This window comes from Gracilinanus agilis, chromosome 3 (assembly GCF_016433145.1).
Source record: "Gracilinanus agilis isolate LMUSP501 chromosome 3, AgileGrace, whole genome shotgun sequence".
NCBI lineage: Eukaryota > Metazoa > Chordata > Mammalia > Didelphimorphia > Didelphidae > Gracilinanus > Gracilinanus agilis.
The window spans coordinates 341,750,223-341,770,646 of NC_058132.1; the positions used below are offsets into that span (position 1 = coordinate 341,750,223).

General features: G+C 37.4%; 1 protein-coding gene across 1 annotated transcript in view; it reads right to left on the minus strand.

Annotated features, from left to right (window-relative positions):
• SLC49A4 (solute carrier family 49 member 4) overlaps window positions 1-20,424 on the minus strand; it is a 127,457-nt gene that overhangs the window by 97,845 nt on the left and 9,188 nt on the right. Inside the window, exon 2 of the mRNA XM_044670047.1 lies at window positions 1,518-1,614. Coding sequence (XP_044525982.1) covers window positions 1,518-1,614 — 97 coding nt within the window. The remainder of the gene's footprint in view (window positions 1-1,517; window positions 1,615-20,424) is intronic.

Here is a 20,424-nt window from a genome sequence, read left to right on the forward strand (position 1 = left end):
TTCTTAACCTTTTTTTTCTGTGCCAAGGATGTCCTTGGAAGATACATGAAGCCTATACACACTTCTTTGTTGTTGTTCAGTTGTTTTTAGTAATGTTAGACTCTTTGTGACCCCATCTGGGCTTTTCTTTGCAAAGATAATGGAGTGGTTTTCCATTTCCTTCTCTAGTCATTTAATAGATGAATAAACTGAGGTAAACAGTGAAGTGACAGCTACTACATGTCTGAGACCAGATCTGAACTGAGGAAGATGTCTTCCTGACATCACACCTGGCACTCTATTTGCTATGCTAACTAGCTTCCTACTCCTTAGAATATTCTTAAACACATGTGAAAAAAAAAATCTGTAGGATTACAAAGGAAGCCAGTTACATTGAAAAAAAGATACCGAAAGATTTTTTTAAAACTGAGTTCAAGGGGGGCAGCTGGGTAGCTCAGTGGCTTGAGAGCCAGGTCTAGAGACAGGAGGTCCTAGGTTTAAATCTGGCCTCAGACAGTTCCCAGCCATGTGACCCTGAGCAAGTCACTTGACCCCCATTGCCTACCCCTTACCACTCTTCTGCCTTGGAGTCAATACATAGTATTGACTCTAAGATGGAAGGTAAGGGTTAAAAAAAAAAAAAACAACTGAGTTCAAGGACCCCAGGTTAAGGAGCCTTGATCTAAAAATAAGTATTTTCAATTCCAAAGCTCCACTAGCCCACTTAAAATCAACAAGAAACAAAAATCATTGTTACAATTATAACCTATTAGATGAATGTGTGTTGTGCAGATACGTGTACAGGCTCCTATAGGAGAAGGCTATAATGTGAATTGTATGGAATCTCTAATAATCATAAAATAAGGTCTTTATTTAAACGTACTTTTTTACAGAACCTTTTACATCTGAGTTGAATATATTCCATTTCTCCTTTCCTCTTATCAGTGATCTATTCTCTCTTATCCCTTTAACTGACTTATCTTTTCCTTGGAGTTCTACCGTCTCTAATTTCTCACAATCGTGCCATAATTAACTTAGTGCCAAAATAATACAAAAGAGCAGAATATATGTACATCCATTTGTACTTTTAAAGAATAAATTTCTGTGCTTCCATCTAAATAAATGTAGTTCAAGAATTAGCAAAATATCAGAAAATAATGTCCCTATAGCTAATTTGAACTGCTTTGGAAAGATATTTAGCTCTTCATTAAAATACAAACTCTTCTTCCTTATGATACCAAAATTTAAACTCAGAATTTCCTAAACTGGACACATGCTTTTAAAACAACAAATTGAACAGTGTGTTATTTTCAAATCCTAAAATGAAAAACCCTGCTAAAAATGGGGAAGAAATTAAGTACTTCTATATACAACAGAGCCCTCTACTGATAGATACTTTCATAAAAGGAAAAAAAATCTCAAGCTGACAGACATTTATCTTATAATAACATATACTAGCAATTATACATGCACAATAATATAATTATAACAAAAGTAAAAAACAACTGAAATTTTTAAATTTAAACTACAAAATTTACCTTTTTTTAATCACAATGTCTGATGATACAGGTATGCATCTTAGACCCGTTCCCAAAACCATAAGAAAGGATGTCAGTAGCACAGTTACTCGGAGACCTAAAACACAAAATAATCTGAATTATTTTTCTCTTTTTAATCATTTTAATAACAAATCTATATGATGCTGCAAACATATCATAGAGATATTTTTTTTTTAGTGATTCTCCCTACTCCCCACCTCCACCCTCTGCAAATAAATGTCTGATTTTTAGAACTGTATGTTCAGAAGGACATTAGTCCACTATGATGTTATTCTCTGACCCAGCAATGCCATATTCCTAGGCTAATATTTCAAAGAGATCAGAGAAAGAGGAAAAGGTCCTATGTACAAACAAATTTACAGCAGCTCTTTTGTAGTAGCAAAGAATTGTAAATTAAGAGGTTGCTCATGAATTGAGCAATGGCTGAACAAATTATGGGATATGAATGCAATGGAACACTACTACTGTGCCATAAGAAATGATGAAGGAGTACTTTCAGTGAAACCTGGGAAGACTTATATGCCTAGTGAAATGAGCAGAATCAAGAGAATAACAATGTAAAGACAAACAACTTTGAAAGCCTTAAGGATTCTGATCAATGCAATGGCCAACCATGTTGATGACAAGGAATGTTACCCATCTCTTAAAAGAGTGATGGACTAAATATCCAGAATGAGATACAAATCTTTTAGATACAATCAATAATGGGAATTTGTTTTGCTTGACTATGCATGTTTAATATAAAGATTTTCGTTTTCCTTTTTCCAGAACGATGAAAGGGGAAAAAATGATAACTGAAAAAAGAAAATGTAATTTAAAAAAGATGAAAGTATTTCAATTAGATTTTAAAAATAAAATGGCTTACATATAAGATAAACAAAAACTTTCAGAATTCTAGGTTCCTTTTACTCTGACAAACCAATTAAAAATTATTTTTTCCCAACACATGATAATAAAGTCAATCTTTAAATAATTTCCAAAAACATTTTTAAAAGGCTTATTTCTTTTAAGTACTTTCTAAAAATTACAATCACTCAATTGTTTATCATTCTTTTCATAATCAGAACAAGATATTATTAGAAAGCAAAAAAAAAAAATGTCTTTACTAGCTTTTCGCCTGCTAATACTATTAGATTTTCAGCCATTTTGATGGCACACAAAACTATTACTATTAGGTAATGATAGATCATGAGTTACATGACCCTGTGGGACACCAAGATATTCTGTCTTCCAAGGCCACTATTATATCTCAGTGTCCACCAAATCATCTCACAACATGCTGTTTATGATGTGGGTCACTGGAAGAAATAAGCATTTAATAGTTTAAAAGCAAATTAAAGTTCATACCCTTTCCATAACTTTTATAAGTGAATGTTACTTTTATAAAGTGGAGTTAGACCCAAGTCAAGATACCTCTCCAAAGAAGCTGGGAAAATGGGCAACCTAAGCCCTTTCAACCACTACCTGGAATTCTTGTACAAGTGAATCAGCAAAGAACTCATTAAAGTCAAAAGCAGAAGGAAAGCAGGCACTTCAGAGAACCAGTAATCTATTCCCTCTTCTTCTTTCTGGTCCCACTGAGACTCCAGAGCTTATCAGTCATTCTTTGGAAGAAAATAGAAGGGTCCTATTTGACCCTTGCAACACTACTTGCTGATTCATCCTTCAAATCCTCAATCACCTGCTTCTGAGTTTTTGACATCAGTTAGAGTGTCCTCCACCTCCACTGAACAATGTTGTAAAGAGCCTCCTACTTTGTCTTGAAACACCCCACCTCCAGGAAAGCATCTGGTTACTGTGATTTTGCCACCGATTGGTAAATGGGATGCAACTTCTCTCCCCAAAGCTAGCAAATTGTAGAAAATGACTTGAGGAAACCTAGTTTCTTTCTCGGAATATGTCACTGCCGTAAGGGAGAAAAAAAAGTTTTATGGGTTCAATATATTAAAGATGGTCACCAGAGGATTGAATTGTTATCAATCCTCAAGAATAATCTCAAGTCAAAATTAACTTTTATGGAAATTTATTTACATGAGAAGAGAAAGAGGAAATATGGAAATAAGAATCTATTCCACTGATTAGTACAGGTAGATCTTAACCCTCAGCCGAGGGTTAAAGGGCCTGAGGCCCGGAGGTGAATGGAGAAAACTTCATTTACAGAGTCTATAAAAAGAAGTTCTTAATAGAAGTTCAGGAAGATTCAGTCTTTAAACTCACCACGTGGAACAGTCACGGTCACGAACCAGCAAAGCTCCCTCAGGTCCCCTTCACCAAACCAGCAGCAGCCTCACTCACTCAACTCCCTCTTTTATATGGGTCATGTATGCATCACTTCCAGTGCCTTCCCCTAGCCTGCGTATCCAATCACAATTGATGCTTTCTCATAGAAAGCGTAGGGGGCAGACCATTGATTCTGATTCATTACTCACTCTAGCACACATGGGTTAGGACCTCTCAGAATTGAAAGGTGCTCTCATCTTTGGCGATTAAATCTAAAGATGGCCAGTGTAGACTTAATCTAATTATCACACTGCCCTGCAAGATTCAAGAGTCACCAAAGATCTGAAGGGGTTCAAGAAACCAATTTGTAAGTCACTGTCTCATAACTACCTGAAGAATAAACCTATCAGAGCTCCCCATGGATCCTCCAGATATATATGGTACAGTGGAAAGTATAATGGATTTAGAGTCAACATGGGTTCAACTCTTTCTACTTACTTACCTATATTACTTTGGAGAAAAAAATGTTTAAAAAACTCTTTGGGGCATCAGCTTTTTCATTTGTGAAATGAGATGGTTATCTCTTTAGAGCTGGTCCTCTACTGCTCTAAATACAAGGACTCTATAATTTAATATCAGTGAAAGAGTAGAAAGAACACTGGTTCTGGATTGAGTTAAGCTGGGTTCCTATCTTGCCTCTGTGAACTTGGCCAAGCTATTTAACCTTCCTCTGCCTAAATTTCTTCATCAGTAAAATGAATAGGTTGAACCAGAGAGCCTTTGAAATTCCTTTTTGGCTCTAGCCTGTGATTTTCAGAATTTACGTCTCTAATCCTGAAGAGGGATACTGATTTCCTATTACTAATATGAAGTTTAATATAATAATAGCTCACATTAATAAAGCATGTTCCTCACAAAACTGGGTGGTAGAGCAGTGTTACCCCACCCTCATTTTACAAATGAGGAAACCAGGTCTCAGAGGTTTTAAAGTCCAGATGTCTTAGGTCCTGCTCTTCATTCTAATAATTCCTTGTTTTGATAAAACATCTTTAATCTCTCCCATGCCTACTAAGGCACTCCTCTCATACTTTCAAGGCCCTTGGATCTGGGTCTTTTCTTTATTCTATACTGTTCAAAGAATTATGAATTTAGAAATTCTTCTCAAAAGTCTTAGCTTTCTTCAAGGTCTAGATGAGGCACCACCTTCTGCCTTGATGATGCCTTCCCTGATTCTTGCCTTGTCAAAAAAAAAAAGTTAGACTACTCTCTGTCCTCAAATTAATTTGTGTTTATCTATTTGTAAATATACTATATGATACCCGCAAAATATATGCTCCCCAAGGACAGGACCTAGTTCATTTTTGTCTTTTTACCCTCAGTGGATATGACAGTGCATGTAGTTGCTGCCCAAAAAATGTTTACAAAGTTGGAACTTCTATCATTTCTACATCCTCTCCTTGCCTCATCAACCATTACTCAGTCTCTTCATACTATCTTAATCAACAAAGTTCATTTATAAATATCACATCAGGCCTAGATGATTCAATGCTATATCTATATAGAGATAATAATTGTATTAGCATTGTGGTTGGTACATAAGAAGTGCTATGTAAATGTTAGCTATTATCATTATTGCTCTTCCTCATTTCTTTTCCTGTAGCCTCTTGGCTATCTTAAACTCATCAATCAAGAGCATTTGAATCATTATTTTAATCACTTTTATTTTATCTTCTTTAGATGAAAGGCAGCATGTGGGGACATCTGAAAGAATTAAATTCAAATCTCTTCTCTGATGTGTATCAGTTGTACAACTGAGCAAATCACTTAATCTCTCTAAGCCTCAGTTTCTTCATTAATAAAAATAAGGTAAGACTACCTACCTCAAGTATTCACATCACGGGGTTGTTGTGAGGATCAAATTAGTGAAATGTTTTACAATTTTAAAAGTGAAAATGTCAGTTATTAATACAAGACTAGTGGAGAAATTCAAGGCCCTGCCTTGATTCCCTCTCATCTCTTATTATTTGATATTATTACATAACCCACAGCTATATATAAGGAAAAGGAAACATCAAATAGACCAGTATGGTTATTGGTCATTATTAATAAGCTGTATACTCTTGTAGTAGGATGTAAGCTCCATGGAGGTAAACATTGCTTTTTGTTTTGTCTTTGTATTCCTAAGTCTTAGTACAGTTCTTACAAATATTAAGCACTTACTGTTTGGTATATTTGTTAGGACGATACAAGATTCCTGAAAAAAAATTCAACCACTCAGGCAGTTAGGTGGCACACTAGATAGAATATCAGGTTTAAAGTCAGGAAGGCCATAGGTTCAATTCTGGCCTCATGCACTTCCTAGCTGTGTAACCTTGGGCAAGTCACTTAACCCTGTTTGCCTAGTCCTTGACCTTCTGTCCTAGAAAGACATAAGTAGGGTTTAAAAAAAATGGAACCACAACTTGAACCAATGATCCCTTAATTATTAATATCAAGTAAAACATAAAACAGGTTGATTTATGTTCACTTCTTGGTGTAGTAGTCCAAACACTGGGTTTTAACTCCAGCCACAAAGTAGTTTAACATCTGTGGTTTCTATTAGCAAAAGCAACTAATTAGGATTATTGGGAGATCTACTTTGAGGGTTTACTTTATGTGATTTATATGGAATGGTATAAGGGGAGGGAGAGCTTATTCAGGACAAAGAAAACTTTTTTTGTGTGTGTAAGAAAAATGCTGAGAGAAAGAGACCATGAATAGCTCCTTTACTTCTGTTTCTTTTATGGGTTATCCCTCCTAAAGACCAAGGTTCTTATGGGGGCACCAGCTCATTCCACTTCCCAAAAGTAAAAGTGAAATCCAACAAAGCAGAAAGTACCTTATTTCAATCTGGCCTCTTGGAGATAATGACTGATTCAAAAAAGACTTACTCTAAGCAAATTGCTTCAACCCACTGGCTCAGTTTTCCCATTTGTAAAATAAAAATTGGACTAGATGATGTCTAAGGTCTTCTCCCTTCTAGTTATCTGTGCTTTTAAGTCAACCACTGTGGCTCTTCTAAGTCCTTTAAAAAATAACTAACAAAATTTTTAAAAAAGAATTCTTAACGTCAGTTTTATTCCTGGGGAAATGTAGGATTTGAGGGAAAAGTTTCTGGGGAATGGAATACTTGATCCAGAAGTATCCACCTGGTATAACTCCCAACCCAAACCCTCCTTTTTTAGTCCCTACCATTAATTTCATGTCTCCCTCTTTTTAAAGTTTGTCATCTTGAGAAATCATTAAGAAATGGCAAGTCATATCACATAAATCATGCATTCAATGAGGAAAAATTGTATGTGTGTGTGTGTCTCAGATTACACAGTCGAAAGATGGGACTGGGGTTCCCAGGAGTGGGGCCAGAGGGAAATGTGAATAGGTGATTCATTTATCCCTACTGGACACATTTTTGGCCAAAGTCCATTAGTGTTCATTTAAGTCTTAAAGTGATGACTATTTCAGACCATGCATTACATAATTTCATGAGCTGACTGTATCAACACGAGGTACCAGCATGGTATAGTAGTAGAGCAGCATAGGAGGATGAAAGCTATAATGGAAGCATTTATTATGAGTCAATATCTTTTTGCAGATGTGTCAGATGGTGGTGGTTCCAAAATATGTACATTATTTACAAAAAAATCCACAATATTATATAGTTAGAACACTTGTGATTTAAGTATTTTTCCAATTTTGAGACTGAACCCTAAGCATTTTAATGAATATAAGAAACCAAAATTAAGATTTGTGAAGACTTAGAATAAGAGCCACGAATTAAAAGCAGAGAATGTTATAACTAGAAGGGAGAGGGCTTAGACATCACCTAGACCAGTGATGGGCAAACTACGGCCTGTGGGCCAGATGCAGTCCCACACCCACCCCCCACCCCCCCCACCAAATGTTCTATCTGGCTGCAGGCAACATTATTCCTAATCTGATGAATACAATGAGTAGGATACAATACAATGAAACTTCAAAAGAGTTGCCTTAGAAACAGACTGACAGATGAGCATTTCCTTTCCTTTGGCCCCCTTTTTAAAAAGTTTGCCCATTACTGTGCTGAGTTACTTAAGATAAGGACTCTGATAAATAAGTGGCCTTTCCTTGAGGCTAAAACCAGGCTGATTAAGTATTGAAATGTGGCCACTAGGGCGCAGCTGAGTGGCTCAGTGGATTGAGAGTTAGGCCCACAGATGGGAGGTCAGAGGTTCAAATTTGACCTCAAACACTTCCTAGCTGTGTGACAATGTGCAAGTCACTTAGTCCCCACTGCCTATCCTTTACCACTTGTGGGAGGTCAATAAGAGAAACAGAGCCTCAAATGGATAAAAATATGAGACTCCTCTTTGGACCCCTTTTATGATCCATAATTTTTCTGACTGAAAAACATTGTGGCCTTATTGGAAAGCTTTAAGCTCTTAGCAAGCCAGTAGTCAAGAGGTTAACATTCTTCCCCGTTGGTCAGAAATGCAGCTTCTTGGCAAGACAAGGCTGAAACCTTAGTTTAGCAGGGGCATTTCGCCCCTGAGAATAGTATTCTCAGACTTAGCTTGCTGATAATCACGTAGCTGAAAGTCCAGCCTGGTTCTTATCTTCACCTTGAAGTTTCTGAGGTTTCTGTGTGTTGTCTACACTAATTGCAATGTCTGTGAAGGTGTAAAACTCTGTTCTTCTGGGTGAAAGGGTTTTTGGACTTTCATATATAATAAACTTGTGACTCAATGGCACTTGGGAGAAGCAGCTATGAGTTAACAATCAAGATTGTCTCCCACCTCTTTCTTTATCAACTAAGCCGTCCTTATCAGATTATCTGGAGATGATAAATAGATCTCAACAACCACTCTTCTGCCAGAGAGAGAGAGAGACAGAGAGAGAGAGAGAGAGAGAGAGAGAGAGAGAGAGAGAGAGAGAGAGAGAGAGAAAGAAAAGGAGAAAGGAAGGAAGGAAGCAAGCAAGCAAGCAAGCAAGCAAGCAAACCACTAGATCATCTATCTTGGGTACCAAGACTAAGACTGACTGCATCACATAGAAATAGTGAACCAGGCCTGGGGCCCAACTCTGAATCATTCTAAGGTCTGTATCTATATGATCAGGTAGGCACATGCTGACTCAATTCTAAAATGTAACATTACCCATGTTTTATTGTATTTTTGTTTATTTTGTTAAGTATTTTCCAATTATATTTTAATCTTTTTAGTCCCATATAATCCAATGACAATGTGTTCGACACCTCAGCTCTATACAACCTGTGTTCCAAAAACCATGACTGAATTTAGATTCTGCCTATTTCTGTTCCATCAGGAACAATATAGGTATACATTCACCTCTTCTTTGTATAGTTGGAAAATCTTGAATCCCTAAAACTACATTACCCAAACTTCCTTTCTGTATTACCCACAATTCCTTTTCCTTTCTGTTTAAGTGCATCTTTTGAGTGATTGTATATAGCAGTGATTCCCAAAGTGGGTGCTGCAGTGATCCAGGGGGGCGGTGATGGCCACAGGTGCATTTATCTTTCCCATTAATTGCTATTAAAATTTTTTTTAAAAATTAATTTCCAGGGGCATTAAGTAATATTTTTTCTGGAAAGGGGGCGGTAGGCCAAAAAAGGTTGGGAACCACTGGTATATAAGTTTTGGGTAATGCCCCTCTAGCTCTCTCTTCCATGTGAAGTGAGTGGGGAATGTTCCCTGTGTTCTCTAGCTCTCTAGTTAAATAATAATACATCCCTATAAATATTATACTTTGGAGATACTGAATATTAATTTTAAAATCCACAGCTTTTGCTTCTAGTATATATGCTTTAGGTCTACTTTATCCATCTTGGGTTTATCCAATGCCAGAATGGCCTGTAGGAAATTAGAATGAAGGAAAGGGTCAAAGTCAGAAACACAGACAGAAAAGGGAATAAGAAGGCATATAAAAAAAAAAGATGATAAATTAAAAAGCCAGGAATGTGGCTTATAATAAAAATTTATACATTAAAATATATAGGGATTGGAGGTCAGAGGAAAGCAGTGAGATTAGTACTTAAGCAAACAGCCTGAGTAGTAGTAGACATACAGAGGCAACACAGAGTTCTGGCCCAGTTAAGAAACTGCTAATCAGTTTCCTGATAACACCAAATTCAGGGTTTGCTCAATCTATAAGGTTAGAAGCAGATGGATAGGTATATATTATAGATAAGAGATAAAAGCCAGATCTTAAGATGAAGTCTGTTGTTCAGTCATTTCTGCAATTTTTGTGACCCCGTTTGGACTTTTCTTGGCAAAGATACTGGAGTGGCTTGCCATTTCCTTCTTCAGTTTATTTTTCAGATGACAAAAGAGGGTTAAGTGACTTGCCCAGAGTCAAACGGCTAGAAAGTTTCTGAGGGCAGATCTAGGATCTCCTGTCTCCAGGACTAGTGTTAAGTTGCCCCTATCCTTTGTTTTCAAAGAGGATGTGAATGAATTGGATCTAAATGAGGCAGAGTTACAAAAAGGCATTGGCCTCACTCTTCCAGAGTTAGTGAAGTCCATTGACAAGACAAAAGTCAGGACAACTAGTGATGGCCAGGATGCAGTAGATGACTCTGACACCTCTCATGCTTGATCACACTCTAAACATTCCATAATAATAAAAGCTATGAGAACCAATAAAATCTCTAAGGAAAAATACATAAGAAAGGAAGATCAAAAGGTCAAGAAGTAAGCCTTAGGGAATGCCTAAGATTAGGGCATAAGAAGAGGAAAGGGAAGAAGGGAAGGAAGAAGAACTCTGAGTGAAGTGGAAGAAATTAAGAGAAAAAGAGTTTCAGGAAGAGAATGATGCACACTGTCAAAGGCCATAATCAAGATACAAAAGTATTCCCAAACTCTGGTTTTTAGTAGGGAAGAAGGTCTTGTTGCTATCTGGTTGAGAACAAGTCTAATAGGGGAATGAAGAAAACATCTTCTCACTTGTTCATAAGGGGATAAATGAGAGATTATGATAAGAATATATACATGAGTTTTCTGCCTTCTTGGATGTGATTCCCTGGGGTAACAATATAATACTTCTTTATGCTCCATCTTCTCTCTCTCAAGGTCAATGCTTAAATGTCAAAACTAGGTTGAAGAAAGGGTTCTGAAAGGATGGTTTCATGGGCAGTAATTTAAAAGGTCTTTTCTACAGTAGGTGTAGCTGATATGACCTGGAAGGTATAAGGAAATTATTATCTAGCTTGGACTTGATGGGTAACAATGGTGGTGAGTGCTATTTAAGAACCAAAGGTAGCAGGGAAAGAAATGAGGTAAAAAGTACCTTTCTTAAGTTCACTTTTAATGTTTGTGTGTTCCCTAGAGATGTAAAAAGTTATACAATAAAATATCATTTCCTCCCATACTAGAAGTTTAATGGAAATACCAATTTTCCTAAATAAAAGATATGTAAAAGTTTAAATGTGGTATTTGTTCCCTGTTATAAACCTATTTCCTTTCTGCCCTTTTCTCATAATTAATTTTTTCCTAGTAGTGAATCCAGTAGGGAAGGTCCTCTTATCAAACAATTTACATCCCCACCCCAATCCATTTTCCTAGAATGACAATTGTGATTCTAATTCATTCAAGAAAAAAAAGAGGGAGAGGGATTTCTGCTTAAAAAACAAGACCTAGTCACTTTTTTTTAAACCTTTACTTTTTGTCTCAGAATTGATACAAGTATCAGTTCCAGGGCAAAAAAAAAAGTAGTAAGGGCTAGGTAGTTCAGGTTAAGTGACTTCCCCAAGGTCATGCAACTAGAAGTGTCATAAGGTTCTCCTGACCTAAGGCCCACCTCTCAATATACTGAGCCACCTAGCTGCCCCAAAGTGACACAATTAAATGGCTTTAACTATAAAATGAGAAGCAGTCTGGCACAAGGGATAAAGAGCCAACATCCAAACAAGGGAGACCTGGATCCAATTTCCACTTCCCACATATAATGGCTATTTGACCCTAAGCTCCACAAAAGTCACTTAGCCTCCACGCAACTCTCTGAAACTATAAATTGCAGAAATTGTACCAATCAATCTTGGTAAAGGGAGTTCCCTCAAATAATAAAGGAACAAGTCTGGGTCACTGACTCCATCCCTATCCCTTAGCTCTATGACACAAAATAGAGTAAATAAATGAGGGAAATACACAAATAATAAGGTGGATATTAATTCTGTAGTCACAGGACAGAAGCATATAGAACTAATCTAAAATTCAGTTCTTAGGAGACAAAATCACAAAAGGATGGGATAACTTAGGATGGTCAGCTTAAGTAAAAGCTACCTTCTTTCTGTGTGAAGGAAATTATCACAAGGATAGAATGGAAGCTCTGGTGCCCCCCCTATAGTCAGCTGGAAAAGTCAAAAATTAGGTTAGGCCATTAGGGAATCACCAGACAGGTGCAGATGTCCCCTGAAGCCCAGGCAAAAGAGAAAGGAGACAGTTGCCTCACTAGGCCTAAGGTGATAGTGAGTGGGTGGAGAGAAAGTTTGATAAACTGAGGCAAGAATGAATTTCTCTGTCTGGACTTCCATGTTGTGGCAGAATGGGAGGACCACACGGTTGCTGTGGAATAGCAAGCTAAATGTAGCAAGTTAGATTAGGGTAAAAACTTCTCTAAATAATCTACCTCCTCTCTCTTTCATCCATCTTCCCTATTCCTTTATGATTAATAATAAAATCTGTGGCTGGTCTCACAATTTTAATCTTACATTTTACTAAAGTAACCAAATAAAATTTTCCCATTTCTCAGATATCAATAAAAGTAATATAGCTCAATTTTAGCTGGGAAATTATGATGTGTATTGGAACCATTTTATAATAATGAGTTTTCATAAGAATTGGAGAGTCAATGTTTCTCTATCACTGGCCCAGAACAATGATCACCTCTATCCTAATAAAAAAAAATTATACCACTGTGCTTTAAATATCACATTTGTGCTTTTCAAAGTACTTTTTCACATATGGCTACCACTCAGAAGATTCAGCTTTCACTGAACATTAAAATAAGAATAATACATATTTACATATTCACAGTTGCCAATCAAGAAATTTTTAAATACAATAATTAATGGGTCCTCATCATAATCTCACTGAGAGGCAGGGTGGTAGAAGAGTAGTTCAGATGGTCCAGTCTCTCAAACAGGCAGGTTGGCTACAAGTTACTTAACTTATCAATGTCCCTTTCAACATAGTAAGACTAGGTTGCGGGACACCTAGGTTGAGATAAGAGAGGGCCTAAAAAATAGAAGAGTTTACATTTAATGTCAAAACAGTCAATTCACATTCTTGGATAGGGATGTTAATATATGATGAAAAATAGGGTTTTATCATCATCAGTAATAATATAATAGCTGGTACTGGGCTTAAAGTTTACAATACACTATACAAACATGAACTGATTTGATTCTCAACAACAGCACCTACCCATAGGGCCATGGTGCCAAAGATGGCATGCAGAAACTTCTCTGTGGGCACACACCTGCAGGCCTCTGGCTTTGGCTGGCTGGGAGCCTGGCTCGCCCCAAACTCAGGGGTTAGGACATTCTAGCCACCTTTACAGGGGCTGAGAAGCCGGCCCCCAAATGCAAGGAGAGGATGGGGCACTGGAGCCTCCCCGAGGAGCCTTGCCCCTGAACACAGGGGGTGGATGGAGCACTGCATGCAGTCAGGAGGCGAGGCATAGCATGCAATGGGGTGCAGCGGTAGGCATGGGCTCACAGTATAGGGGGTGGGGGAGCATGGCATGGAGTCCCTAAAAAGTTCCAAAAGGTTCAACATCACTGCTTTAGGGGATTGGTGCTATTATAATCTCTTTTTAATAAAAAGCACATTAGGAGACAAAGGTTAAGTGACTTGCCCAGGGTTACACACCTAAGTATCAAGAGACTGGATTTGAATTCAGGTCTTCTGGACTCAAGGTACAGTGCAGTACCCACTGAATCACCAGCTGCTTAGTGTTAAATAACTTCATCAGCAGAGAAAACAAGTAGGAGACTGCTATAGTAAGTCAAGGGTGAGAAAGTGAGGCTTTGGCTATGGGGCTCAGAAGGGAAAAAGAGAAAGAAGAGAAAGTCTGGGACATTTTAAAGGAAGAAGTTACAGTTAACATTTGCTACATTAGAAGAAGGCAAAGGAAATGTCAAATGTGACTGTTTTCTAACTTATGTGAAAAGAAGAAATGATAGTATCCCCAACAGAAAGGGGAGGAGATGGGAATGAAACCAGATTTGGGGAAAGATGAGCCATTAGATTACCAAAGTTGACAAAAGATACACTAATATACTAACACACTGGAGAAAGGCTAGGAATTGGTACAACTGTTCCAGAAAACATTTTAGAACTTTAGGTGAAAAATCACTAAACTGAACAAACTTTTTGTCTGACTCACTGCCAGAAATATAACCTAAGGTGGGGGAGAGGGGGTCAACAAAAAGAGGGAAAGAACTCATATGTACAAAATATATTCACAGCAGTACTTATTGCAGTAGCAAAAAAACTAAGAATAAAAGGGAGTTCCACCAATCAGGAATCTCTGAACATACAACAGAGTGTTAATGTAAAAGAATATTATTGTGTGCTCCTATTGTACGCTAAGAAATGAGAAATAAAAAGAGTTGGAGAGACTTGGAAAAGCCTGTTCACAAAGCTGCAAAGCAAAGTGAAAAAAAACAGAATAAAGAGAACTGGTTGATCAAGTGACCAGTCTTAAAAGTGTTACAATGCTTCAGAGTGAAGGGGAGAGGGGCCCCAGCAAAATATTGCATACATCGTCAGATGTGGTCACTGTATCAGCTCTTTTTGTTTAGTTGTTTTTATTATAAGAGGGAGTCATTGCTTAGAGATGAAGTTATATACAGAAATGATTGTTATGTTGAAAACAAAAGTTCTCAGTAAAGCTCATTAAAAATTAAAGTATAAAATAAAAAGCAAAAGTACAATATAATCTGAGTCGAATGAAGAATCACAGGGTTGTTTTTTTTAAAAATTACCTTCCATTTTAGGATCAGTACTGTGTATTGGTTTCAAGGCAGAAGCCAGGTAAGGGCTAGGCAATGGGGGTTAAGTGATTTGCCCAGGGTTACTGCTAGGAAGTGTCTGAAGGCACATCTGAACCCAGGACCTCCCATCTCTAGGCCTGGCTCTCAATCCACTGAGCCATTAAACTGCCCCCAGAACTACAGGGTTTTAACTTCAATTTAATCCAACAAATATTTATTATGTAGGTATAATAGGTTCAAGGTATAAGACAAAATGAAAAGATCTGTTCCTTAAGAAGCTTACAGGCTTCCTTCTGGAGCTACTCAATAAGCATTTGGAGATATAGAGAATGGCTAGGCCTAAATATATTAATTTCGAAGTCATCAACATTGAGATCATTGAACCCAAGGAAGCTGATGAGATTACCTAAAGAGGAGGTGTGTACAGAGAATAAAGAAGAAAGCCTTAGGATACCCTTATCACATTTTTCAGTACTCTGGAATGTAGTTCATCTAGGTTCTGGTGATCTGAAATCTCTTGAAACACCTCTTACCACCTCCAAACTTACCTTAAAACTTTCAGTTAACCACTTTTGTTCTATTCTTCCTAGCCTGAAAGTTATTTTCCTAGAGACCCTCCATATAACCTGGACTCACTGTTCCATTTCTGAACCAATGCTTAAATGTAGCAAACCCAGTCAGCTGGGGGGAAAAGTTCTTTTCCACTAGGTCTAAGACTATTAAGACATTGATTAATCAAATGCAGACATCTCAGAGAAGGGCAGAGAGGAAGGCTGGTTAATCAATCCTTCATAAACTTTGGGTTGCAAATGTTAACCATAATTGAAGTCAGGGTTTGCAAATCATTAGTTATGCCCATAATTAGTTTCCAAACCTAATGGGTCACTTCGGTTGTAACTTTGGTTTTACACAGACTTCCATATGTCAACAAATTGTCCATTGGTATCTTAGATAGTCCATAGATACTTAGTTTGTGGAGCTGTTCAGTCTTTGATACAACTTTTACTTGATTCTATCACCCCAGGGCAACATTATTTCTCTCCTTTATTTCTAGAAACTAGAAAAATCCATCTACATTCATTGTTTCCACTTTAAAACCTCCCACTTAACACAATCTGGCTTCTGAACTCAACTGAAACTGCTCCCTCCAAGATTACCAAAGATTCATTAATTGCCAAATCCTATGCATCGTAATGATCGTTGAGGGAAACAGTAGAAATGATGTTACTGGCTCAGAGGAATGAAGCAGAAAGCCCCATATGTTAGAAGAGCTTTAAGCCTCTCCTTAGTAACACCAGGAAGTCTGTTAGTATAACCAGACTTCCTTTAGAATTCCCTCAACCAATCACAGTATGGTTTCTCAGGAAAACTAGTTTCCTGGTAATTAACCATCGATCAACTGATGATAGATGAATCAGTGTTATCAAATTACTGATGAAGATCAATAACACATCTGACTGCGAATATTAAGAATGGTAATCAATCACAGCTTCTGAGGATGAAGCTGGACACCACACCTCTCTGTCCCTTCAGGCTCCCCTGAAACTCTCTTGAGGCTGCCTTCTTTCACTATTGTTGTCAGGTCAACCAACAAAAGGTCAGTAGATGGTTTAAGTTTTGTATAACAAGTATATAACATTTTGTATAACAAAATTGTATAACAATTTTATATTTGTATAAAATAACTTGAGTTATTTAAATAATCAGGGAAGCTGAGGGAAGGGAAGAGGGTTTTAGGAATCACTAAATAAAATCTAATCCTAACTCAAAGTATTAAGTCCAATAGTTATAGAACGTTGGGGCTGAGCTGAGCCAGGCCTCACTGGCTTGCTGTAACTGACACTGCTTGCCTATAGATGGATTAGGTTGCAGCTTGATTGAAGAGAATTAGTTGGATAAATCTTCTATATATAAATTGCAGATAGTAGATTGGTGAATGGTGTCAATTGACCCTAAAACTAAATAGTAATCCTGTAATCACAAGGTATGCTGGTTGCTCCCTAGCCTACTCAATAAATTGAGGAGAGAAAGGATTGGCCTAACCACCCAGAAGCCCAGCTCCAGACTGAGTCAACCAGGGCTTTGTCTCTCCTCTCTCCTCTCTCCTCTCTCTCTCTCCTTTCCTCCTTCCCTCTTCCTCTCTCCCTCTCTCCCTCGGTCCCTCTCTCTCCCTCCCTCCTACCCTTCCCCCCCCCTCATATGGGGTACAGCCCAACTGATGACAAGTCTTATGCCCTGGCATGGCATCAGGAATCTCCCAAGATTTCAAGTTTTCAACCGGCAGCCCTGCCTACCCAGACATGGCTTCTTGCAAATCTTGCAAAAACTTCTTCCAGATACACTCTCCTCCCTGGATCTTTGACACATTGCTCTCTCTTGGTTTCTTCCTATCCTTTCAATCTCTTTTGCTTGATCACTAACCATATCATTCCCCCATGTGTGTAACCCAGGGTGCTGTCCTGGCCTTTTTCTCTTCTACCTTCACACAAATTCTTGGTAATTTCATTAGTTCATACAGGGTCAACTATCACCGCTATGGAGACCATGCTCAAATCTATACATGCAACCTTAGACTTTCTCTTGAACTCCAGGCTTATATCTTAAATTCAAAATGTCCAAAATATAATTATCATCCCAACTCTGCTGAAATTTTCTATTTTTGTTGATGGCATCATTATCCTTTTAATCACACAAGTTTGCAACTTCAGTAATTATCCTCCACTTTTTCCTCTACCTCACCTTTATAGCCAACCGCCTGACAAATCTTGCTGAACCTCTCTCTACAATCTCTCTTCACTTTTGTCCTTCTTTCCATTTACACAGTTGCATACATTAAGCCCTTATCATTTCTTACCCAGCCTATAGCAATAGTTTCCTAAATAATAATTTTCTTTGTGTCTCTCCCCTCTCCAACCCACCCTCCACCCATCTGCCAAATTCCTAAATCACATGACTGAGGATATTCAGAAGCTCCAGTAGGAACCTACTATAGCTCTAAGGGGAAAGTATATAGAGTATTCTTTTTGTCTTTTAAAGCTTTTCATAGTCTGGCTGCAGCCTACATTTTTTAGCCTTGTTTTGTCCATTATGTCTGCCTCTTTGTGACTCCATTTGGGATTTTCTTGGCAAAGATATTGGAGTGGTTTGCCATTTCCATCTCCAGCTCATTTTATAGTTGAGGAGACTGAGGCAAAAAGGGTGAAGTGGCATACTGAGGGTCACATAGCTAGTATCTATGGCTGGATTTGAATTCAGGTCTTCCTGACTAGGCCAGGCACTCTATCCACAGTGAGCCAACTAGCTGTCCTTTTTCGTCTTATTAACAGTTACTATTTGTACACTCTACATTGCAGCCAAACTGGTCTACTCATTCTCTGACATTCATCTCTTTCCCCCATGTTTTTGCACACATAGATTATCTCCTAGAAACCCCAGCTTTCTTCAAAGTTCAGTTCATGTTACTGCCAGGTATCAGTGCTTTTCCTCTGGGAAATTACTTTTCTGGTTGACATGTTGTTTCCCCTAGCAGAATATAATTTCCTTGAAGGCAGAGACTAGTTCGTTTTTGTTCTATTATCTGAAAAGAATCTAAGGACATAGCAGACATTTTCATTGAATTAACTAAGTAAAATATAATGCCTAATATCACTTAATATGGCCAAAGAGTATTGGTATGTCTTGAAGGAAAAAGAGTTTCCAAGAAAAAACATATAGAATGTTTGCTTTTCTTTATTTTTTAACTGGCTAAGTGAAACATAATGCCTAATATTACTTAAAATAGAGTACTGGCATGTCTTGACGGAGGAAAAATTTCCAAGAAAAAATATAGAATCTAATTTAGTTCTTTATTTTTTTAACCAAAAAGATATAACCCAGGTTGATGAAGCACCTTACTCATTAGACTTGGTTCTAAATGATTTTTGTGAATTTCTAATCATAAACTGCAATCTTAAAAAACAAAGATTTGCCACCAGTTAAGGATATTCAAATGAATATGCCATAAACTTTAAACAACTGCAAAAAAAAGTAGTTTCATAAATGTTTTGAACAACAGCATCATCCTTGGAATAGGTATATAGTTTCTCAAAATAACCACTTTTAGGGAGGCAACAGATATTTCAAAGTATAAATTCTAGTATGTTTGTTTAGAAACATAATACTTATAATCATTCTTTAAACTTTTGCTACTTTGTTTATTAATTAGTTTTCCCATCACTATCTCTATCCTACCAAACCATCACTACATATTTATATACATCCTAAAATTCTTGACTAAATATCTTTCAATGGATCAAGAGAAAAAAGATAGATTTTCATTGTTTATTCATCATCAAGAAAATCTCATAACTACTTTTCATAAAATATGTATTCTTCCTTTGCCTCATTGTTATGGGCAACCAAAGGAGCCTAGGCAGATGTTAAAGAATGGAATATAAATAGGGAGAGAGAGAGAGAGCCTAACCACAGCTGTAAGTTTAGGTTTGCTCCCACACCAGCTGGGTTATGTCTCCTTTAAACCCAAGATTCTCTGCCAAAGCCCCAGGGCCTTAGAACCAATCCAGCCAGCCTGTGTCTTCCTGAAACCTTAAATTGATAATGGATAAATCTGGCTTGGAAAGGCTAGGCCAGTAGCTAATGATGTTAACCAGATCTGACTGCTAATGACTAATTGTTGTTGGTAAGGTAAGCTATGGCTTCAAGAACGTTTAGGCTTCAGGGTTTAACAATGTCCTCTGAGGTAAAAAAAATCCCTTTACACTTCCCTAACTGAGTCATTCTTGCTCACAATATCAGTTTTTCTAAATCTTTTCATTCTACTTCAAACCTCAACATCCCAGCTAAGAACTATGCCTTATCTCGGGAGGGGGGGGTAGAGAGGAAACTGAGTTAAGAGCTCCTTCTCTCTTCTTTTTTGTATTACAGCTCTCAATGCCTCCTGCCACATTCTCCTCTACCCATGTCACTAGAAGTAGCTCTTCTCTTCAACAAGCTAGCTCCTCTACATGCACAAATGATGTCATTCCATCCCATCTCCTCTATCTGATTGTTCCCTCTATCACCCCCACTCTCATTTATCTTCAACCTCTCTCTATTCGCTGCTTCTCTGTTGGATCTCTCTTATATATCTATGTCTCTCTTATCCTCAAAAATCCTCACGTAGTCCATCCATTCTCTATAACTATTGAGCTATGTCTCTCTTTGCTTTAATGGATAAATTCCTTTAAAAAGTCTTCTATTACAATAAGTACCTTTATTTCTTTTTCTCTTATTTGCTTCTTAATTCTTTTCAGCCTTGCTTTTCAACCTCATTCAACTGAAATTAATCTCTCCAAGGTTCCCAATGATCTTTCTTTAAAAAACAAAACAAAACACATGAGCAAACAAATCTTTACCTTATCTTAGTATCAATTCTAAAATATAAGAGCAGCAAGGGCTTGGTATTTAAGATTAAGTTACTTGGCCAGAGTAACTTATACACCTAGGAAGTATCTGTGGACAAATTTGAACCAGGTCTTCTCCTCTCCAAGTCTGGTATTCTATCCACTGTGTTAACTAGCTGACCCTCCAATGATGTCTTTTTGAAAAAAAATTATATTTTTTTACCAATTATATGTAACAACACATTTCCACACA